At 47.7% G+C, this 23,455-nt stretch overlaps 1 protein-coding gene across 2 annotated transcripts; it reads left to right on the forward strand.

Moving 5' to 3' along the window:
• The first annotated feature begins 647 nt into the window (after nt 1-647).
• ATIC (5-aminoimidazole-4-carboxamide ribonucleotide formyltransferase/IMP cyclohydrolase) lies at nt 648-20,262 on the forward strand. Of its 2 annotated transcripts, XM_062506685.1 has the most exons (16): nt 648-736; nt 1,171-1,297; nt 2,490-2,566; nt 3,569-3,635; nt 5,942-6,030; nt 7,311-7,462; nt 7,595-7,751; nt 8,919-9,044; nt 9,139-9,246; nt 10,451-10,536; nt 11,631-11,720; nt 12,649-12,777; nt 13,681-13,773; nt 18,485-18,667; nt 19,498-19,653; nt 20,078-20,262. In XM_062506685.1, exons 1-16 carry the CDS (start codon nt 715-717, stop codon nt 20,195-20,197), a joined length of 1,782 nt encoding a protein of 593 aa, XP_062362669.1. In that variant the 5' UTR covers nt 648-714; the 3' UTR covers nt 20,198-20,262. The 2 variants fall into 2 exon arrangements, with proteins under 2 accessions (XP_062362669.1, XP_062362670.1); XM_062506686.1 differs by lacking the exon at nt 13,681-13,773.
• Nucleotides 20,263-23,455: the final 3,193 nt, after the last annotated feature.

Raw genomic sequence — 23,455 nt, forward strand, 5'->3', positions numbered from 1 at the left:
GTCACATTATCAAGTGTTACCTGTGAACCACAGGCTGGCAGGAAAACAAGCAAAGCTCTTTTGCAAGGGTTATCAGGAAATGTGGAGGCCCACAGAGGAAAAGCTCTCCCTGAGAGTTCCCCTTAATTAAAACAGAAGTAAAGCATCATTTTACTGTTTACAAATGATTTTTTACCTCAGACTTGGGAAACTAGCGTTTTGCCTCTGCCCGTGTGGAAGCTCTGGAAGAGGACTTTCCATAGACAAAACTCCTGGAAAAAAATTAATGGTCTTTTACTGCACCACCTTCCACTGCCATGAGGTATTACCTCATCTGCACCTCATTTTTCACCTGGGTTTCGGACCACTGAAACCCTGTGTGTACATACACGTACCTCTGTGTGGGTGTGCTGCACCCACCTCAACTCCCAATACACACACGCGTGTGTGTGTGTGTGTGTGTGTGTGTGTGTGTATGCCTGGTGCGCCCATGCCGTGCCCACACGTGCGGCGGGAATACCCAGGCAATCCTCACCTTCCAGGGTACCGCACCCCGAGGCCACGAGCGTATCCCAAAATCCACGTGCCCGACCCGGGCACCGCCGCCCCACTCCATTCCCCGCCCCGCCCGGGCCGCCCCCTCCGGCTCCCGCCCCGCTGCTCCCAAATCCCGCCGGGCCGCCGCCGCTCGTCCTTTCCTTCCCTCCGCGCCCTCCTGCACCCACCGACGGCGCCATGGCCGCGCGGCAGCAGCTCGGTAACGCGGGGAGGGTGTCCCTGAGGGCTCTGTGTGTGTGTGTGTGTGAGTGTGTGAGGGGAGGGCTGCCCTGCCGCCAATGCCCCGCAATGGCCGCCGGTTCGCCTCAGCGGGGCGGCCCCGGAAGGCGCCTCAGCTCTGGTTCCCGCGCGGGGCTGAGGGCGGGCAGGCGCTGTTCGTGTGTCCCTCGCTCCCGGTGCAGGGCTCGCTTCCCAGGGAGCGGGAGGGCGCTGAGGCGATCGGGCCCTGAGGTGCCCGCCCTGAGGCGGCGGCTTCCCTTGAGAGCTGCGGGGTTCTGGTGCTCCGCTTCCCCTCCCCTGGCACCGCATGCACTCCTAAACTACGCAGTTTATCAAAGCTTCGCTCGCTTAATCCTGCCGTTTTCTCTGTTCCGCTGTTAAAACCCAAACACTCGTGCTCTTCCCGCCTGCCAGCTTTACTCAGCGTCTCTGACAAGACCAACCTGGTGGAATTCGCGAAGAGCCTGAACGCGCTTGGCCTGGGTTTAATTGCCTCCGGAGGAACAGCCAAGTCCCTGAGGGATGCTGGCTTGCCTGTCAGGTACACACACTCCCCTGTACATCACCACCAAAAAGGCTCCTTTGGGCCCTGAGGTTACTTAAATAGTTTTCTCTGTAATCAAAAATGAGTGAAAACTGGTCTGAAAGCAAGTCTTCCCTTACAAAAACAAAAAAAACCAAAAAAACAAAACAGACAAAAAAACCACAAAAAACCTCTGCCCCAAAGCAAACTTCAGAACTTTTTTGTCCAGGGGTCTGTTGGCTGAGGAGCATTACTCTGAGGGGAGGTGTTGGAGCTTTTAGTTTGGGTTCCTTGCCTGCCTTGAGCCAGCTTTATTTCTATGGGACAGTATGTTACCTGGATGTTCATAATCTGCCCCGAGTGCTGCTCCTCACAGCCAGGTGAAAGCTGATCTTTGCCTGGTCCTGGGACAGCACTGATGTGTCAGGAATATGCTGAAGCTCGCTGGAGTTCATTGCTCAGAAATAATTTTCCCAGCACAATCATTTAATACAGATGGAGCCTTTTAAGTGTTGTGCATCCACTGTTGGGAAAAGGTCATGTACAGTCATTGGCTGTTTTAGCCTGTGATTCTGGGGAAATTTGTTTTGGTTTCTTCCATGCTGTAATTTAAAAAAACAGCTCCGACCAAATAAAAATGGGTTTCAGTGCAGTGATGAAAAAAATGTCAGTTACTTGGCAGGGCAGGTGACTGTGACTCTGTTTTTGCTCCCCATGAACGCAGTGGTTGGCCCCTGGGACACATCAGCACGAATCTACATCACCCCCAGAGCTCACTGTTACCCAGCACTTGGTTGTGTCTTTCAAACTTATTTCCTTGGCTGTGCTCTCAGTGAAGCCTGAAGCAAAGGATGCTTACATTTCCCCTTCCCCCGTTATTGTTATTGCCACCCTAAACGGTCACAAGGAGTGGTGAAGCTAAGTTGGGAGGAAAAGCACCTTGTCATGGCCTCCCATTCTCTCTATAAACCATTTTGGCTTGGGGTTTGCTTATTTTGGTTATTCCAGCGTATTCAAGAAATGACTGTACCTGCTTAGTTGGGTGTGATCCTTGAACTCTATTTCTGTTCATGGGAAAAGCAATTGTTGCCCCTTTGGCATAGTGGGGTTTTGTAGTGAAATCTGTGCACTTTCTTTGGTTTGGATCATTCAACCTCTAGATAAAATCAGTATGGCACATCTGTTACTGTGCTGTTTTCTTCTTGGGCAGAGATGTTTCGGACCTGACAGGCTTCCCTGAGATGCTGGGTGGGCGTGTGAAAACCCTTCATCCTGCAGTCCATGCTGGTATGTTCCTGCTAATACATCTTTCAGTCTAAAAGAGGGCAGGGAGGGTGGGATGGAGGGGTTGGCAGATGCCTTTTTAAAGGGTTGTGGGGAAGAACCGAGTAATGCGAACAGGTTTGTTCCAGGAGCAGAAGGAGAGGTGAAGAGCCATGGGGTAGAGAAGTGCAGGGTGGCTGAATGACTTCCTTGTTGTTGTGCTGGCATCTCTGCAGTTAGCAGAGCTCTCTCCCCGGGGCTAGAAGTAACAGAGCTTCTCTGTACATGCCTTTGCAGATTCAGCTGCAGACGTGCTTGCCCGGGGAGCTCCAGGGAGTTTAACCTGTGGGTGGGTCTGGTGTGCAGCCCAAGGAACACAACAGTGTAGGCTTTAGGGGTGACTTCTGCATGTGCTGATGTTCTCTGACTCCTTTTCAGCAGGGAGGACCTCTGATAACTGGGCTGCTTGCACATTAATCCATCTACTCTTTCATCTCCTGTTGCTGTGCTTGAGGTACCTCAAGTGGAACCTGTTGCCCATCATATGTGAGGGCTGGAGACAATCTCCTGTGACCCTGAACACAGGACTGTGCCGGCCTGTCACACTCATGTTTCTCTGAGTTCCTAGACCCCACCAGCCACCTGCACTGCTTATTTTCTCTTCCTTCCCTTGTCTCATAGAGCAGGTGCCCTTTTTCTCTCCCATGAAGTCCCTGATGACAGTTTCAGTGTTTTAATGGTAGCAACCAAGTGCTGAGAAAGTACATTGTTGAGGTTGCTGGTCAGTGTTTGGAATACTCTAGGATTTGGCATTGGGGAAGAACACCTGTTAGTGTGGAATTTGAACAACCAAAGACTCTGTAAAGTGGAAGGAGCAGGGGCTGAGGGTGCTGTCTGAATGAAATGAAGAAGTGAAGATAGAAAGGCTCTAAGGATAAAAGCACAGTGTGAAGGGAGATGTTGAATTAAAAACCTGTTGGTGATTTAGTTCTTTTTTAATGAAGATGCACTGTTTTTTGCAACTAGGCATCTTGGCCCGCAATATTCCAGAGGATAATGCTGATATGAAGAAACAGGATTTCAGCCTTGTAAGGTAAATGTTGGGGATGTGATGCAATCCATCAATAATCAAAAAACAACAGTAGAGCCCAGTCAACACCAAGGAAGGGGAGCAGTAGGGATTGGAACCTCTGCACACCAGCAGATCTGCAGTCTTCTTTCTTTGCCCTGGCAGGATATACTATATATTTAAAAATAAAATTTTCTACAGGTGCCTCTTTACCACTTGTAGTGCAAGAAAACTAAAAACAAGAAAGTTGCATTGTGGTTTCCACAGGGAACTCAGAGGTCTGAATTTCTTCTCGTTCCCTGGGAATTTTGACACATTAAACACAGTCAGTGTGGAGCCATGTGCTGCAGAGTTGTGTTCAGTACTTTTGAAGCTGGCTCATCTTCCCTCAGGTTGGTTCCACGTGTCTGATCAGATGGCAATTCCCAATTTTGAAATGCTTGCTTAGTAAATATACCCTTTGAAATTTGCATAATGTTTACTGAGTTTCAACACATAAATAAAGAATAGACATGGAAAATGGGTCAGGAACACAGCGTTTATTCAGACAGAAAACACACACAGATAAGAGATAGAAAACTTAAACTTTGAGGGCTGTCTTGGGAGCAAGTGAGCTGCATCCAGAAGCTGAAGTAACAGAGTAGTAACAAAGTTTGTGCATTAATGTACCAAAGTTTGGGGTTTATTTTCAGTTTTTGTTAGAATGTGTTTACTTAGTTCAGTCACACAGGGCAGTTGGGGGCTGTATGTAACTAAGTGGTGTTAACAGCCAACTACTGCTTGTGAGTAACCAGTTGTACATCAGGGAGTAGCTCCTGGTTTAGAAACAAATGGCTGAACAGGACATAGGAAATTGTAGGTGTAGCCAGGGTGGGAGGCCCAATATGACTGGGCCAAAATGCATTTGGAGTTTTAAAATTGCTTTTAGAAACTGATGGATGGATTTCTGGGCTGAATTTGAAAACCTGAAATTTAAAACCGCAGGAATCCTCTTAGATGGCTCAGCAGTGGTGGCTCTTCAGAGCATGCTGCATATTAAAGCAGGCTCTGCTGAATTGCAGGGGGAATAATGTGCCCTTAACATCAGTGACTTACGGTGCACTTGCATCCAGACTGGTAATTTGGATTCAGGTTCTCTTGCAAAAAGCAGAAGTAGCTGATCCTCAGCAGGACTGCCTTTGCATAGTTGCATAAAATTTGCATATCCGAGCCAATGAAGGAAAGCCTGATACCGATTGTCTTGGTTTGCACAGATAAAAGCATTAGCAATGCTAAAGTCCACAGATTCCTGATGGTTTGCAACAGGTCAGGAGTGTGAATGGGTTGGGGGGAAGGGGGCATTAGAAACAGAAGAGACAATAAAAGACATTGTAGGAAATTTAGAGACATGGGAGGTTCTGAAAGCCATACTGGAAGTTTATCATCCCTTCTGCTGTAGTTCACACGGAGTGGGAACAAAGGAATATTATAAGTTGGACCCAAGAGTACTCCTCACAGCAGTTCTGTGCCATACTGAGCACGCCTTGGAGTTTGATACCTTCATGTACTCAGATCAAGGGACTGAATTAATTCTCTTGGATTAAAAACCCTGTTTGTGAAGGTCAGAACAAATCCCTCCTTTCCCTGCTGTTCCTGTGGCTCTGGTAGGATGGGACAGGCAAGTTATTACATCATGCTTGCTGGAATACAGACCTGCTTCTAGATAAGATGGAAAAACTTATTCCAGTAAGGTCCAGTCTTCACTTGAGAGGGAAAAGTCGATTTTCTGCCCTGCTTTCATGTGCTACAGAGGCCTTATGGCATTTGGGCTGCACACTCATGTTTCATGTATTGTTGGTATTTCAAAAGTCCAGAGGTGACATGTAAGTCATTTTCTGCTCTTGGAAAAGTTGTAGAAAATTAGATTGATTGTACTTTGTTGGACTGGTCTTTTCTTGGGTGCTCATTCTCTTTTGAGAATTGGTGGATGCCCATTTTCAGTATTGCTGAGAGCCCACTTTGAAGTTCTTTGAAATGGCTCAGGTTGTGGACCAAAATCACTAAACGTTTATATTCGGGTACATGTCTTTAAAGAAGCTCTTCCCTTAATCTGATTGCTGTAAACTGTGGTTCTGACAATGTTTGATACACAGAGTTCAGTTGAATGTCATAATGCACTGTACCATCACTTGCCCTTGGGCTGAACACCACTCTTGGCCATGGGATTTTGTTCTGGTCCCTGATCTGAGAGACAAGACCATAAAATCGCTGGTGGTATCTTGTGCTTGCCAAGCCCAGTTTGGAACTTTTATTTCTTGCTGAATAACCCAGTTTTCCCCCTCAATTCTCAGAGTTGTAGTGTGCAACCTGTACCCCTTTGTGAAGACCGTGTCTTCTCCTGGTGTGACTGTACAGGATGCAGTGGAAAAGATTGACATTGGTAAGTTGAAGGGAGAGCAGATCTGCTTTCCAGACAGACTCTGTGCTTCTGAGTGGTCTCATTTCTCTTTTTGTTTGGTGGTCTTTGCACACCTGTAAAGGAAGTCTGCTCAAGAGCTCGGGAGCTACAGTGAGCAGGCTGAAGGCATAGTTGGGTAAGCCTTGTTGCTTTAAAGCAATTCAAATGGCAGTTACAGGCTGGCAAGGCATGCTGCATGGGGGCCAAGTAATGCACTGCCCTAAGGAAGGAGTCTGAGGGCTGTGCTAGGAAAGGCCAGGTGGACCATGCTTCCTGCTGAAACATGGTGAGCGGACTAAACCTCTTTTGCAGCCTGGCAGTGTAATAGAAATTTAAAAAAACGTGAGCTTCGGAGAGCAGAGCTGAGCCACTGAAAGTGCTCTGAGGATGGGTGAGAACTTCGCTGCAGGAAGCCATTAGAAGGAAAGGGGTTGGTGTAGATATGTGGGAGAGTACTTGGGACCTGAGCTGGGAAGCATGGATGCCTGCATTAGCATGTTTTCTCTCACTGCTAGTTATTAACCCCCAAAGGCTTGCTGTGCCTTCACTGCAGCATCTCTGCTTGGCAGCCTGTGAACAGCACAGGCACTGTTCTGTGCCATGTGGCTGGGTTGGGATTGGATTTTCTTGCAGTAGTTTAGTCCAAATGATGCCCAGCAGAGCTCTGTATTAAATGTTTTATGGAGTAATACTTGCTCTGCATGAAGCAATGCCAGCCTCTACTTTTCCTTTGCAGCAGCCTAGTATCTTGTATGATTTAAAGAGTTGCAATAGCAGTGCAGTCAGACCGAAAGGAGAAGTGTGGCATTTTATCTCACACAGAGGACCTGGGCAAGATTCATTATTATTTGCAGAGACATTTGGGAACCTCTGTTGTGTGGCAGCGTGAAAGCAAATCTTTCTGCGGACCCAGTGTGCAGAGGATGGTGATTAAGCCACGTGTGGGGACAGCCATCTTCTTTGGGATGTGGCTGTGCTGTTGGAAGACATTCTTGCCCCAGTTGCTCCTCAAAACGCGCATCCTTTTCTCTTGCCCCTGCAGCTCTGCCTGGGTCTGCCAAACCCAGTCAGCGTGCAGATTGGGTCAAACTCACCAGCCTTGAGGATTTTGAAGAGCACTTTCACCCCTCTTTGTGCTGGAAGGAGGGGACACATTCATCTGGCACAAAGGACTGATGGTGCACGACCCTTCCTGGTCTCAGCCCTGCCTCTGTGCTGTATCCAGGAGGGAAGTGCTCCATGCCTGTGCCCCTCTCTTGCAGGGGGAGTGGCCTTGCTGCGGGCAGCTGCCAAGAACCACGCCCGTGTGACAGTGGTGTGTGACCCTGCAGACTATGCTGCAGTAGCAAAAGAGATGGCAGCATCAAGGGACAAAGACACTGCCATGGAAACCCGGCGGCTGCTGGCACTCAAGGTTGGTCACGTTTTCCTGCCGTGAGGGGCTGGGCCGGGCTAGTGTTTAAAGAGGTTCTTTGCCTCTTTAAGCCCCAAATGCTCTGTAAGTTGATGTTTCTAAGTTGACAGGTGTCCCCCATTGTGTCCCCAGGCCTTCACCCACACTGCTCAGTACGATGCAGCCATCTCTGACTACTTTAGGAAGGAGTACAGCAAGGGAGTGTCACAACTGCCCCTGAGGTATGGCATGAATCCTCACCAGAGTCCTGCACAGCTCTACACCACAAGATCCAAACTGCCCCTGACAGGTGAGGCCATGGCTGTGCTGTCCAAGAGGGAGCTCTGGGATAGCTGGGAATGGAGGTGGTTGGACAGGTCTTTAAAAAAAACTTAAAGACTCTCTTGTACCTTAGTCCAGGGGATGGCCAGCAGTGTCTTCACAGCTGCTTTTACTGAGTGGCACAAACTGCAATTGAAAGTTATGCTGTGTGAGGCAGGAAAGCTGAGCCCCACAAGACCAACTGCAGCTCCATGCTCTCTGTTGCTGTAGGATTATGTGTCCAAGATGCTTTGAACAGATTTATGTAGTATACTTTCTGCTTGACATTAGATCCAGATTTTGCAGAGGAAAACATCATCATCCCTTTAATATGCTTTTCTACTTGCAATTTTCTTTGTTTAGTATCTTCCCCTTTTTTTTTTGTGTCACTATTTACTCTGCCTAGAAACCAAGCTCTTTTTCTCTAGGTCTGAATTGGTTTTGTTCTTTTTTCATCTTTATTTCTTTGATGAATTTGAGCAGAGGGTTATTACTTCGTGTTTGTAGAATGCTGCTAGAAGGGATACTAGCCCCACTTGCAAATTTTGGACAGGTCTGGTGTGTCTCTACCCTTTTACAGGGTGTGCCACTTGCCACAATATTGTTGGAGTGAGGGAAACCCCTATTTTGGAGGGAATGTCTGGCTGCCCTTGTTCTTGAGACTGCTTCCAGTATGTGTGGGCACTGTCCTGCTGAATAAGCAGTGAAGCTTTGTGTTGCAGCATTTTCCCCATTTCAGCTCCGGGACCTCTTAGGAAGCTTTTCCATTCCTGCACTGGAGATTGATTTGCTTACAAGTCTGCCTCCCTGCATGGCAGCAGAACAATGCTATGCTCACTCCTCCTGGATGTGGATTATGGTTAAAATTATATTTTCTCCTCCAGCCTCCTGAAATGCTCACAGTGGTGCCATGTCAGTACAAGCAGTTCTTCTTTCACGCCCAGAACAAAAGGTTTTGAGACCAGACTTTTAAATGGCCTTTACTCTTAGTGTGGATTTCTGGGCACTCCACCAGTTGCTGAGGAGCCAGGGTCATTGAACAAGAGCAGTTAGTAGTGATTGGAGTGCTCTCTGTGAGAAATCCTTTGTGCTGGCTCTCCAGGCTCTGGGGAGAGGGGTTTGCCTGCTGTAACCTGTCCCTGTGCTGTGTTTGCAGTGGTGAATGGCTCTCCCGGGTTCATCAACCTCTGCGATGCCCTCAATGCCTGGCAGCTGGTGAAGGAGCTCAAGCAGGCGCTGGGCATTCCGGCCGCGGCCTCCTTCAAGCACGTCAGTCCCGCAGGTAGGGCGGGACGTGCTCCCCTGCCCCGGCTCTGCGGGCAGGTCCTGGGGCAGGCACCGGCCGCTGGAGTGCCCTGGCTCGTGTTTCCCACTAGGTGCTGCTGTTGGAGTTCCTCTCAGCGAGGAGGAGGCCCAAGTGTGCATGGTGCACGACTTGCACAAGACCCTGACGCCCTTGGCCTCTGCCTACGCCCGGAGCAGAGGTGAGGGCTCCAAATAACCACAGCAAACAAGCCTGTCCAAAGAGCTGAGCTCGGGGCTCAGCACCTGAGCAGCATCCTCAGCTCTTCCCCTCCTTTCCCCTTTGCACCACACTCCTCCTCCAGAGGGGTTTCTCCATGAGGAGCTTGCTGATTGCTTTCCAAGAGAGCAGCCCTTGTATACTGTTAGAAAGAGCTAAAACCACTTTAGATTCTGTTCCTTGGTGAATATAGAAGAACCTGTAAGATGATATATCTTTAAATTTAAATTTGTGTGTAAACACGCACATACATATATATGAGGCTTTGACTAAAGGATCTGGATAAACAACAGTGCTGGTAGCACACTCAGCATTGGGGTGCTCAGGAATATTTTAACTTGAGCAGGGATGTTTCTGTCTGGTATTTGATGGGGATTTTTTTAAAGCTTTTGTATTGCAGAGTTCACAAGAAAAAGCTAAAAAAGCAAATAAAACCAGCTTCCTCTGCTTTGCTGCAGTACTTTGCTATGTCTCTCATCTTCCATGACATTTCTAGAAAATCTCCAGAGATTACAAAAAACAAGGCAGACTTGATAAAGAGCACATTGGTTTTGGGTTCGTTCTTCACAGACCACCTTTGAATTTGCTCTCACAAAACCATTGCATGATTGCTGGAAAAATAAACCTGTAGAATGGCAGGGACAGAAGAATTGACCTTGCTTAATAGTGGAGCATTTGTGTTGGGAATTGATTTCACCTTAGCTATGCCTTTAAATACAAAATACTACTTTTAAAACAAAAGAAGAAAATTGCTGCATTTCTGGATGTGCTTTCTTGCAGGAAGAGCCAGGTGGGAGCATAGCCATTTAAAACCTCTCCTCTTTTTCCAACTGTCTTCCATCTAAAATCTTTCTGTGTGATCCTTGTCCTCTTGCCACCAAGGGTTACAGCTGAGCTGCTTGCAGTGCTGGAGGTAGTCATTACAGAGTTAGAGTTTTGACAGAGGCAGTGAAGAAGGAAGAATATCTGAACTATGGGAATATATAAAGGTCCATGTGTTTGAGGTACGACTTTTCATCCTTGTTGCTGTTATGGCCTCTTCTTTTATTATTTTTGCCATGAGATTAAATTTTGAGCTCTCACAGCAGTTGACTGGACTGTAGGAGTGAAGAGTTTTCTTTGTCTATGCTGTAGTTTGATAAATGAGTAAAATCAGGATTTTTCAGGTGCTGATCGGATGTCCTCTTTTGGTGACTTCATTGCCCTGTCTGATATCTGCGACGTGGCTACTGCCAAGATCATCTCCAGAGAGGTCAGTGACAGCAGCAAATCGTTCCAGAGTATCTAGGAGAATCATTTCAGATTCAGCCATTGGTTTGTAACAGCCTTTTTTTGGAAGTTAACCCATTTTACCAGGAAGACTTTTACTGACCAATTTGTGAAATCCTCTGATCTGGAGTGCAGAATTTACACCAGTCTTTTGATGTGTTTTTCTTTCCTACCAGTTAACACCTGGCTGGATGCTAGAGCTGTGAAATAGCAGAGCTGGAAATGCTGCTTTCCACAAGATGATTTCAAATCTCTGGAAAGGAGCCCTGGTTAGGCTGTCAAGTGAAGGATTGGAATGTTGATGGCCAGCCCTTTGCCCAAGGCAGGAATTTTGAAATAGGTTGCTACCTGCCACTTACATGTAGGCTCAGCCACTTCCCAGGCTGTGCTTTTTCCTTAGAATCACAGAATCTTTCAGGTTTGGAGCAATCTGATCTACTGGGAGCTGTGCTTGTCCACAACAGGATGACTGAGTGAGGTGGCTTTTTCCAAACCAAACACTTCTGTGATTGTATGATGCCAAACAAATGGGAGAGCATGTTCAGCTGGTTTGTGAGGGCAACATTTGGTACAGTGCTGCTGAAAATGGAAAAAACCTCACCCACACTGTAAGACACAAATGTGAAAGTTGTGTATTGTTTCATGGCACTGATGAATGTAAACTGTCAGTTTCCATGCTCTTAACAGCTCTTTTTCCAGGGTTTTTGCCTCCTCGGGAATGTCACTGTTGAAGTAAGGATGTGTTGGATTTTAAGCCACGTTTACTGTTAGGGCAGAGAAGTGGGGATGTCGTGGTCAAGCTCTTGCCCCCCCGGAGGACGATATTAGTTTCTAGTTCCGTTCTGTTTAGAGGAATGTGGGGTGCTTTTTACTGACTTCTGCCAAGAGCTCACAATGCTCTGCTGGCTTTTGTTGCCAGGACTGAGCCCATCCTGTAACAGTGCTTTTGCTGTTGTAGGATACAGACAGACCCTAAGAGAGGTGTGTCTTCAGTGCAGGAAATGGCTGGTGGAGCTTTCAGGCTTAGCCCCCATTTAATTTTTCTCCTGTGGAAGCTGAAATCTCTGTGTGTTGCAGGTGTCTGATGGTGTGGTGGCTCCTGGCTATGAGGAAGAAGCTCTCAAAATCCTTTCCAAAAAGAAGAATGGTGCTTACTGTGTCCTCCAGGTTTGTACCCCTTCTCCAGTCAGCAGGAAACACAGACATTTTGGGCCTAAGATGATGCACCTTCGCATGCTGCAGCCAGCATACTTGTCAAGGAGCAGTAATTCTATGTGGTCAAGTCAGTGTCAGGTTGCCTTCCTAGTTCCTGCAGTGATTGTTGGGACTCCAAAATCACCCAGTTTTGCTCAACATGACTCACGGATCACAGATTGCTGTCAGATCCTATTTCTGCTGCCTCTGAGAGACAAATGAGCAGTGAACATCACTACAGCATTACAAAAAGAAAAAATCCAAGGCTTAGCTGAAGTTGCAATTGTAGCGTAGCTGCCAGGGGAACTGGAGAAGATGGCTCAGGAGCTTCAGGCAAGAAAGAATGAAATTGCAGACAGTCTTGGCAGCTGATTGTCTCATGGAATTCAATTAACTTTGCAAGGATGAGGTCATATTGGTGAAGCCTGTATCTTCAGGGCTGAATGCAAAACAGTGCTAAGGAAAGTTGGTCTAAAATATTTCAGTGGTTTAGGATAAACACATAAAACGTGTGCATGCTCCTGTTTAGAGCTGGTCACCTTAATCTGGGCTGTTTCCTGTCTGAAACCTCAGCTAGGGCTCCCAAAATTCTGAATAAGGCCATGCATGGGTGGACCTGAGAGCAGTGTCAGTTCCAGTTAACCTGATCCCTGCACTGGTATAAATTAATTGTGCTTCCAGCTTGGATGGAGATGTGCCCCAAGAGTGCAGCTCTGGGAAGAATGACATTCACTATTCCCTTGAATGCCACAGAGGGCTGGGAGTTCCTCTGGAAGGCTGTGTGTGTGTGTCTGTGTGTCTGTGTGTGTGCGCGCACGCGTGTTTTTCCCATTTGTGTGAAAACTGTGGGACTGTAGGATTGGGTCTAGAAGTGTTTTATTGGCCTGTTTTTGGCTTTCAGATGGATCCCCACTATGAGCCCGATGACCTGGAGGTCCGAACCCTCTACGGCCTGAACCTGATGCAGAAGAGGAACAACGCGGTCATCGACCGGTCGCTGTTCAAGAACATTGTCACCAAGAATAAAAACGTGAGTGTGGGAATGAGTGAGCTTAAAGACACGTGGAATGAATGAACTGCTGTGCCTTCATCAAGGAATTTACCACTGGGCAATTTTAAGAGCTCCTAACACATTTTAATGCGGTTTAACTGGCTCTTACCAAACAATGGAGTGGGCTTCCTGGACCTAATATACTTGGGTAAATCAAGATGGCTTTCCTTTGGTTTGATTCCTTGGATAAATAAGAGGAGCTGGACCTTTCCCATTATCTCAGACTACCACAGTATTTATAAATATTCTTTGTAAACAAGCTACCTTGTGCAGTGTTTTCTGGTGAGACAGCCATGTGCTAAGGATCCATCACATCTGACTCATGGTTTACGCCACCCTTTTGTGTGCATGGTATTGTATAAACTCTGGCCTGGCTGCTATTGCTCAGCAATTGGAGCCTACATCACCAGAAAGGTTCCAGTGATTCCTTTGTGTCTGATCTTGTTCTCATTAAAAAAAACAAACATTGATGAACATGTGATTAGTCATAGGCTCAGAAGCAAGTTCAGATATTCAGGTAATAAAAATAATTTTCATAAATTAGGAATGGAATTTAAAAATAATACAGATTTTGGGAGCTGTTCTAATTATTGTGGTTTTGGTTTCTGCCTATGAGCACATCTGATGACAGTAATGCAGAGGAGTTTTCAGGCTTAAGGCTGGGGATGGAACCCACTGAGATCGAGTCTTACCCTGGAGAGCTGGGAGATCAGCTGCCAAGCCAGTCATTTATGGGTTTTAATCTATACAGAATTTACTGGTAGTCGAACCAAACAGGGTATTTTTAGCTCCCCTGTTTTCCCTGTGTGTGATTCAGTAGCTGTGATGCCTGGGGGTGTACATGGGTGTCAGGGTGGTGTTGACAGTGCTGCTCTGTTCCAGCTGCCCGAGGCCGCTGTGCGAGACCTGATCGTGGCCAGCATCGCTGTCAAGTACACCCAGTCCAACTCGGTCTGCTACGCCAAGGATGGGCAGGTAGGGAACTGCAGCAGGCCTTTCCCACCCCACTGCTCACAGGCAGGCCTGGAAAACCCTCCAGCACACAGGGAGCTGCTGAGCAGGACCAGAGGAGCTGCCCTGCACAGTGCTGTGCAGAACAGTTGTTTCTCAAGAGGCTGCTTCAAAACCTTGCTGTTGTTTTTTTGTGGTAATTGCAGGGCTGGGTGTTTTGTTGGTGGGGTTGGAAAAGCTCTTAACATGCTTCTGCACTGTGCCTTGAGAAATTTCTTTCTAGGTAATCTGTTCTTTCACGTCATTTTTTATCAGGGAGTGTTGTAGTTGGTGTAGAGGCTTAGGAAATTACAGTGGGTTTTCTCAGCTGGATTCTGACTGTCCAAATGCTTCTTTGTTTTCACTTTTTCCATAGAAAGGTGGGATATACTTGTGTTTTTTCACCCCTCTGGGGCAATAAAAATCTGTTTTTCCTGATTATATTTTTTTAATAAGCTGATGATAGATGTTGGAATTTATAGGGACATTATCAAATGTATAATTGAAATTACCAATCATATGATCACACTGTGGTTTTGGGCTAGAAAGGGCCTTAAAGCCCATCTCATTCCACCCCTTGCCATGGGCAGGGACACCTTCTACTATCCAAGGGTGCTCCAAGCCCTGTCCAACCTGGATTGGAACACTTCCAGGTATGGGGCAGCCACAGCTGCTCAGGGCAACCTGTGCCAGGGCCTCACCACCCTCACAGGGAAGAATTTCTTTCTAGTATCTAACCTAAACTTCCTCTCTTTCAGTTTGAATTTTGAATTTTAAAAAAGTCTGTTCTTTCCAAGTTGTCGCCAGGTGTTCAGCCTAAATAATTTATCTAAAAGTTGGTGTAAATGTATTGAAAGTTGTATTGTTGCCCAGCAGATGATTCTTGTAATGGTGTTGTTTAGCTGGCTCTTTGCTCTCCATGGAAGTTTTTCAGTAGGTCTAGATTACTTAAAAAAAAACTCAGAAGAAAAATACAGGGAATGTTTTTGAGCTTTGGTACATCATAAATCAGCAAAATGGATCAAAGAGTGAACCCTACAAGTAGAGACTGAGACTGAGCTGCAGTGCTTTCCTTGCCTTGGCACTGATGTGTGTTTGTCAGGTTGTTGCTACAGCCCGAAAATGCTGCAGTGCTGTCTCACAGGACTTCCTGGGGTGTGATGTGTGGTTCCTTAAAAAATGTCTCTGGACATCCAGCATCTTTTATTCTTCTTTATGTTTGTTTGTTTGGGGATTTTTTTTTTGTTGTTTATTTTTTTTTCCTTTTAAATGATTTTATGCTCTCAGCAGTGTTAGATCTCAAAGAACAAAGGTGTCACTGTCTTTGCTCCTATCCCCTCATCACAGCAGCAATTTCCAATTTCCCGGGTGTTTTTGCAAGTCCAGGCTGAGCATGGTGCTGCAGATGTTTCCAGAGTGTGTGGTAATGGATGTACCATATGGAAGGGAGAGGGCAGAAGGGAGCAGGGATTCCCAGCCTGAGCAGGCAGGGATTCAGCTGGCCAGGCTGCAGAGGTGGCCTGTACATTTTCATGTGGAAAGCACCTTCCACATTGCTGCACGTTGCTCTTCCAGGATCTGACCTGGTTTGGGTTACATGATCCAAGCCTGGGAAGTCCAGCTTGCTTTCAGTACCATTGCTTTTGGTTTTCCAGGGGTTGTTTCATCCTCACAGCATCCCCAAGAAATAGGGATGCCCAGGAAGACTGTGGTGTGTGAGACATGCAGAATGTTTAACAGCATGGCACCACCGGGTTCAGGAGTGGGTCAGCCCCTCCAGCAAGGTAGCTGTGTTAGTACATTCCAGGAAAGTGTGGAGTGGGAAGCATTTCTGGACCTGAGTGTCACTTAATTTGCAGGAAGCCAGCTGCCACTAATTGCAATAAACACTTCCACTTGTTCTGGCTGACTTTCAGCTTGTACCACTGCTGATTTACATTTGCTTTAATGACACCATGGTGTTTTAAATTAGCAATTTAAAATTATTCTTTCTTTATTCTCTGAATGGTTGCATAAAACAAACCTGTTAATTTACCTTATGCTTTCCCAGTGACTTCACTGTTTTGTCTTCCCAATGGTTGAGTCCTTTATTAGATTTTTATATTTACAAGTGTCTTTAGGGTTTTTGTTTTCATTCATTATCCAGGGTAAATCTGAGTAAACCCAGACCAGTCTGGATCATTTTTCAAGAATCCTTTGGGCATTATCCATCTCATCTGCTCTGTGCTGTTGCAGAGCATTCCAGCTATGGAGTGTGTTTGGACTCTCCTGTGAACCCAAGTGTTTTTAGTCAAGTAATTCTTAATTTTCTCCCAATCTTTTTTCTATTAAGTGATAGATTTTTTTTTTCCTACTCACCCTGTGCTGCTGTCTCCTTTCACTACTCACACTTAATAGGCTCTGCTTAAGCACTTTTGGATTCCCAGGAGATTAGGCTCTCAAAGAAAAATAATTGATTTTTATAGGAAAGGGAGGGAATGACTCCTTTGTGGAGGATTTTGAGATTCTGGCTGTGTTTTTGTGTGGGGGGAAGGGCACCATGTGGGGCAGGGAGTGATGAGGTGTAGGAAGAAGGATTTTATGAAGTGAAAAAGGCAGGGAATAGGTACAGGCCAGTGTGAAGGGAGATGCAGGTACAAGTCTAGAGGTTGTGTTATTGAGCAAAAGCTCAGTGTACTGATTTCTCTTCTTCAGACCAGAAATTCCAGGCTGGATTGAGGAAATCTTCCCCAGCAGTGTTCCATGAAAACCTGTGCTTTTAAAAAAGGCAAAACAGGGGCTTGAACCAGTGTTAGAGATAAATCTCTGTAGATGTGGGGATGCTTGTGAAGAATTTACAGGCTGCATCACTTTGATCAGCTGAAGTACAAAGTCCCTGCCATTTTGGAGTTGTTAAATACAGGCCAAGATTTAATTATTCATCTCTTGACAAAATCTAGGTCACAAAAAAAGTGAAATATTTTGAGTGGTTCACAGAGGAAAGGAAAAGGCTCTTTTAGAAAGGCTCTTGGATGCTGACAGGTAGCAGAGCACCTTATTCCATCACAGGAGTACCAGGCCAGAGCTCACAAGGATGTGATGAAGACTGAGACACCATTCTGGCTGGGAAAGGACACAGGACATCCCTATTATTAGAAAGGTGGGAATGTTTCATGGTATTTTGGCCCCAGCTAGGAGCAGTCAGTCTGGGGTACCCTCCAACATCTGCATCCCCAGCTAAAAATTCCTGCCTTAGCCTAGCCTTGCTAGTCCCACTCTGAAGGGTTGGGTGGCAGTTCCTGGTGTGCTGTGGGACACAGCCAGCAGTCTCCTTTGTGCAGGGAAGGAGGATAAACCTCTGTGGAAGTGATAACAACCAGTGTGCAGCTGCTGTTGAGCTCCTTTGGGGTCCAGAGTCCCCTGCAAGTTGAAGTGGGTGGGTTGAGAGCAGAGGTTGGACTTCAGCATTGTGTGTCAGGGGGAAGGTGGAACTAAACTGTAAGAAACCTTGCATCTTTTCAGTGTTTGTGCTCCCACCAATGTCCCTGGGGTTTATTACACACTGATGAGTTCAGTTATGGCTGAGCAGATTATATCTGATAGCAGCCCAAGCTGCCTGACCCTTTCATTTGCTCCTTGGGGGAATCCAGGATCCAGCAGAATGTTTCATGGTTCTGGTAAGAGGTGAAGTCATCGTGTTTTGATGAATGGGAAGACAAATGAGTCATTTCTTTGAGGGCAGCCTGCGACTTATGGCTTTACCATCTGTCCCAGTCTGAGCTGGGAACTCCGAGGCACTGGCCAGCACCTCCAGCCTCAGCACTGTGTCCCTGGAGAGCAGTCTGGGGAACAGCTCAGCTGTGGCTGAGCAGGAAATGATAGGAGAGACTTCTTTCCTGTCAGATCTCTGGACTGCGATGGCAGGAGCTCTCCGTAGGAAGTGGGACCCACAGGATGGACAGAAGTTACCACCCCAAGTCTGACATCCCTGGTGGCTGGGTCTGGCTGCAGAAGCTGGGCCAGTGCTGTATTTTCACTGCAGCTTCCTTGTGATAAAACCACTGTGTGGGTTTTGCTTATCTGTTAGAGAACAAGCACAAGTGCTATTAAATAGGGTTAGCAGCAGCTATTTCAAAAAGCCTGGATTCTGGCAGAGAGCAGCATAGATGTGTGATAGCTCCAGAGCCTTGATGATTCATGGGATGTAAGGGTGCCACTGACGAGCATTCCTGAGTGAGCATGGGTTTACTTCCTTATCAGCCTTGCCAGACAAACTGCACCTCTCAGCTGAGGTGGTGAGACCATGTGTGCCTGCCTCAGTGGGGGGATGGTGGTGTTTGTGTGACCTGGGCTCAGACATCAACACTCTGACTTGAAGTGCCCCTTCCCAGAAGAGGTTCCCATAGGATCCCATAACTGTATTACTCTCCTGAGGTTAAGGGTTTGACTCTGATGGCTGGGGCTGTGTCATTTAGAAGGGTGAAAGAACATCAGTGACTGTCAGCTCAGAAAAGCTGTACAAGTTAGCAGTGCAGACAGCTGGCCTGTAAACAATTCACGGGATCAGGAATGTAGGCATTTCCCAAGTTTCCCCCATTAATTACCTACGCTTTCTCCACTTGGGTGAGGAGCAGCTGAACTGGGGGAGGTGTTTCCTGGCAGCCTGTGTGGAATGCAGCGGTGGCTCTGATCCCGGGGCGTTACCCCTGTGCTGCAGGTGATCGGGATCGGCGCGGGGCAGCAGTCCCGGATCCACTGCACGCGCCTGGCTGGGGACAAGGCCAACAACTGGTGGCTGCGGCACCACCCCCGCGTGCTGGCCATGAAGTTCAAGGCGGGAGTGAAGAGAGCCGAGATCTCCAACGCCATCGATCAGTATGTCACCGACACCATCGGAGAGGTGAGGGCTGCCCCGGCTCCCCCTGCAGCACAGCTCCTGCCAAAGCAGGTCTGCTGTGTGCTGCAATGGGTGACTCCAAAGAGCCGGGGCATCCTGGACCCGGTATGGTGGTCCCCCAAAGTCATTTACTGGCCCCGTGGCAAAGTGTCCTGATTTGCCCCTCCCATACTGCACCAGGAGCTGGAACCTGCCCTGTGCCTCAGTGAGCAGCTTGGCTTCAGCTCCTGGCTCTTCCCAGCAGTGAGGACGGGTTAAAGCTCCAGTTGATGTTCCAGTTCTCCCTGCCCTGTCAGAGGCACCTTCTCACACAGAGCTGTTTGTTTGTGAGGCCCTTTGACTTCTCAGAATCCCTCTGACCTCCCCATTACAGGCTATAGTGACAACAAAATAGTATGTCCTTTTAAAGTATCAAAAGCCAAGAGCTAGATTAGGGACCTTGTGAATCACCTTGTGAGCAGTTGCTTGTTTAAAGGAGTAAGAACTGGATCAGTTGCTGTTTCAGAAGGTGAATCATAAACTGAGCTGCCATTGGTCATGGGTTAAGTCATCCACCAGATGCCTGCTGGCATTTATGGAGCAGCATAATGCAGGTAGAGCATCTTTGAACTCAGGAGGGAGAGAAGGAACCCCTGAGTTCCTGTGGTGAGGAGAGGGAAGGTGTTAAAAGGATGCAGGAAGAGCTGCTGCTGCTGGTGTGTTTTAAACCCTCTGGTATGAAGTTCCCAGCAGCAGAGTCATGGAACAGAAAGCCTGGGATCAGAGGGAGGCCATCACTCATCACCCTGGGAAGCTGTGTGCTCTGGGGCTGAGCTAGCTTCTTGTGCCTGCAGGATGAGGACCTGGTGAAGTGGCAGGCCATGTTTGAAGAGGTGCCCAAGCAGCTGACAGAAGCAGAGAAGAAGCAGTGGATTGCCAAGCTGTCTGCTGTGTCCCTCAGCTCCGATGCCTTCTTCCCTTTTAGGGATAACGTGGACAGAGCCAAGCGGGTGAGGTCACGGCAGGGCCAGGAGGTTGGGGTGAATCCAGGGGAATGGCTGTACAGCCTGAGCTTTTCATTTTGTGTGCACTGCTGAGCAGAATCCCTGCACTAGGATAGCACATCCTGGGAAGCAGGTTCCTGGTGGTTACTGCTCTCACGTGGACAGTAATTATCTAGTCATTGCTCAGTTTGTTGATTTGGGATGAATAAGAGGATTAAAGCTGATCAAACCACTTAGGAATATCAAGCTGAGGCCTGTTGCTTCCAGAGCAACCATTTTAGGGTCCCTAAAAGAGAGAACTTCTGCTCCCTTAAGGAGCAGCTTTGGGGATGGGAGCTTTTATTGAGTGGGATGTGGATGAAGGACTGGGACTGCCAGGTCTGAGGGGGATTTTGGGTTTCCATCCTCACACTGCTCCCTGTCTGTGCAGAGTGGAGTGCAGTTCATCGCTGCCCCGTCGGGCTCGGCTGCCGACGACGTCGTGATCGAGGCCTGCAATGAGCTGGGGATCACCCTCATCCACACCAACCTCCGTCTCTTCCACCACTGAGCCCTCTCTGGGCACTGCCTCACCAGCAGCCAGGGCCCCAGTGTCACTGGTGTAACTGGGAGGCTCCTTCAGCCTGTGCTTAGCAAGAGTTGCTGTCTCTGTGAAGAGACCTTTCCCCTGTTCAGGGAAAGGGAGAAGGAAGCAGTACAAGTTGGCCTCCAGTGTAGAAATTCAGTGTCTTTTGCAAATAAACATACAGTTGTTAGCTGTGTGCTGTCTGTGTGCTCCCTGTCACCCAAATCCTGTGTCCTCAGGAAAAAGGTTTATTATTGAGGTAGGTTTTATGGCCCAGACTCTACTAATTCATCAGCTGGCCTGTGGAATGGTGTGAAAGCCTGGTTTCTGCTCAGCTTCTCCTGGTACTGATAAAGATCTGCATTGTCCTGAACTGAGTTGGGTTGGTGGGGGATTTTTTTTGAGTCAGCAGGTGCTTCCAACTCCATTATCCTCTTCCGTTGGAGGAGAGGGGAGAGCTGGTCCTTTGCATGAGGCACTCGGGTTTGGTGCTCTGAATCCTGCCCCACATTCTGTGCTTTGGCAGTGCTGTGTAGTTTTCTCTAAGGCAGAAGAGCCATTGACAGGCCTGTCCCCATACTGGGAGCTGAGTTCACAGGCTGGAATGGGAGAAGTATCTGGAGCCACTTCCTTTCTCTGCTGTCTGCAGTTTGCATTAAATTTGGAAAAAAGCAAAGTGAAAATCACAGAAAGTGAAAGATGAGTCCAGACACATTTTTGCTGGCAATCACTGTGTCTGTTCCAAAAGGATTTTCTCTTTTTGGTTCCATTTTATAAAATCTGTTCAGTTTTCCCCAGGAGCAGCCCAGAGTTTTTCAATAACCACGTCTGTGGGCTCAGCTCTCGGTGCAGAGCAGGGAGTGCACACGTGTGCTCTTGGCTCAAGTGGGGCTGCCCAGGTGGGAGATGGAGCTGGGAGAGGGGAAATTTGGGATGTGCTGTTATGACTGTGGCCACGTCTTTTGTCTTACCTGATTGTCTGTTTGACCCAGACTGGTTCAAACGGAGCAGTGCAAAGGGACACTTCCTAGGGGAGTTATTTAAGATACTGTAATCAACACAGTGGTTTTCCTTTAGCACTGTCATTCCATCTGCCCCTGTTCCAGCCTGAAAGGGAGCAGACTCCTCTCTTTTCTCATCACTACAGTGGATTATTTTGTCTTTCCTGATCTCTACAGTGGATTATTTCCAAGTGACTGGATTAGACAGGACAGGGTAGAGAGCATTCTAGTTGTTTTGGTATGGATTAAGACAGCAATCCAAAATAAAAGTTGTCCATTTCTTCCTGGCTGGCCCCTTTGTTGTGCTAACCCAGACCCTGGCCTCTGACTGTTTTCTGTGCTCTTGCTTCCTGTGAATTGTCATTGCTTGCAGTTTTACTTTAAAAGTTGGGGTTTGGACTCTTCCACAGAGAAGAGTCCACGATGCTCCTTACACATCCTCTCTGTCCCACTGTTGCAGCTGTAGCTGGCACAGACACTGCTGTGAGGCTCACTGGGGAATCTCTCTATCCACTCTTTACCTGCATCTTCTACAGCTAAAACAGAGACTGGCAGTAAGAATCTGGCAGCTCCTTTTCTGTGTATTCCCCTGATCCTTTGTTTGCTGTCCTTGGGGCACTGCTTGTTTCACTGAAGGAAGTTAATAGGTACTGATCTTCCATGTGAGACCTGCACGAGATAGGAAATGTCTGCCTCAGCTGACACCCCTTTGGGACCTGTCTGCTGTCCTGCTTGCTCCATGACTTCTACACATCTCAGCACTTGCAGAGGGGTGGTTTTGCCTCCTGCTGTGCCTGTGGTAAGGTTACAGGATAGGCAGGAGTTGTCTGAGGGGGGGAATTGGATTGTTTAATGTCCCAAACAAGAGTTCTTGATCCTGCCTCCGGTTGTGTGGGTCAAAATCTCTGGTCTGGTTCCAGGTGTGAGGTGACCTCACAGAAGTGTCCCTGGACTGCAGTGATGATTTCAACGAGCCTGGCACCTTCCCCCTGAAGGAAGCTTCCTCCGAAGCTGTGAGAGTGGGTGTAGGAAAGGGCTGTCTCAAGATGTCCCTCTCCTGAGGCCTGCTGATCTGCTTCTACCTTGCATGGATTAAAAGTGGACTGTGAGCTCTGCTTGGTGTCTGTTTCCCAGAGGGAAGGGAAGGTAGGGAATGTCCCTTCAGCTGATGTGTTCTGAGAAGGAGCTGCTGCCATGCTGGGATTTGCAGTCACTGTGTGGCACGTTACCCCTAGCAGTACAACAGCTCCCAAAATGTGGAAGTGAACAGAGAGCAGGGAGGCATCATTCTGCACCTTGGCAGGCAGTAACAGAGGGGTGTTATTTTTTCTTCAGCCACCAAGGGACTTTTCCCTGGAGAGCCCTGACAGTGTTCCTGGGCTCTACCCAAAGCTGAGCAGGTAAGCCCTGTGCTGAGCCTCCTCTTCTGGAAAGAACTGCCAAGGGCTTAAACTCTGCAGGGCTTGGCATAGCTGCGAGCAGAGCAGTGTGTGCTTTAAGACACAGACAAACCTCTACAGGGAGCTGGGGAAAAGTGTGTTTAAATGATTTTATCTTGAAATCTTCCCTGTGGGCGGGGAAGGTGTTCGCTGCTGGTACAAGAGGGGACAGAAGAGTTGGGCTATGACACCACTTCAGTGTGTTAGTGAAGTGAATTATTTAGTGACAAAGTGACGGTGATAGGATTGGTGCAGAGTTGTTCTCTGGTCTAAAATATGCAGCCCTCACTTGGGAAAACCAATCTAGCTTAATGGGGAAATTACTCCTGGGTGTCTCTGTCTAGGCCAGGTTTAGTTCTCAGGTTTTTGGGGATGTATTTGCCTTTGGAACACTAGTAGGGTAGAACTAACTGCTGCTGCAATCCTACTTTTGTCAGAGGTTTTGAGTGCTCTATAGATAGCAATCGCTGACAGCATTGCCACAGGTCAAGGAGTCAAATCATGGTTTCATGTGATGCTTTATTGGGTGCAGAGAATGCCAGTGACTGGAGCAGTACAGTGCGTGTGCAGCTGAGGGGAGGGGGCTGAGCAATCCTGACAGGACCTGGCCTGTCCTGCCTTTGCAAGCACTGTACAGGTCCTGGCAGCACAAGCAAAGGAACTCGCTACTGGTTTGGTTCGCTCTAATCAAGACTGGCTTTGTTTGCAAAACGGGGCTGAGGAACATTTTTACCTCCCTCCCCTCCATGAGGTAGAAGCATATGAGACAAGAAAGGGGCCAGTGCCTGTAACACCCAGGCTTA

This window comes from Cinclus cinclus, chromosome 21, assembly GCF_963662255.1.
Source record: "Cinclus cinclus chromosome 21, bCinCin1.1, whole genome shotgun sequence".
Taxonomy (NCBI): domain Eukaryota; kingdom Metazoa; phylum Chordata; class Aves; order Passeriformes; family Cinclidae; genus Cinclus; species Cinclus cinclus.

Coding starts and splice junctions, on each gene's coding strand:
- ATIC (XM_062506685.1), top strand. CDS start 715: ATGGCCGCGCGGCAGCAGCTCG. Junction 9,045..9,138: donor CAAGCACGTCAGTCCCGCAG/GTAGGGCGGGAC, acceptor GTTTCCCACTAG/GTGCTGCTGTTGGAGTTCCT. Junction 19,654..20,077: donor ACGTGGACAGAGCCAAGCGG/GTGAGGTCACGG, acceptor CTGTCTGTGCAG/AGTGGAGTGCAGTTCATCGC.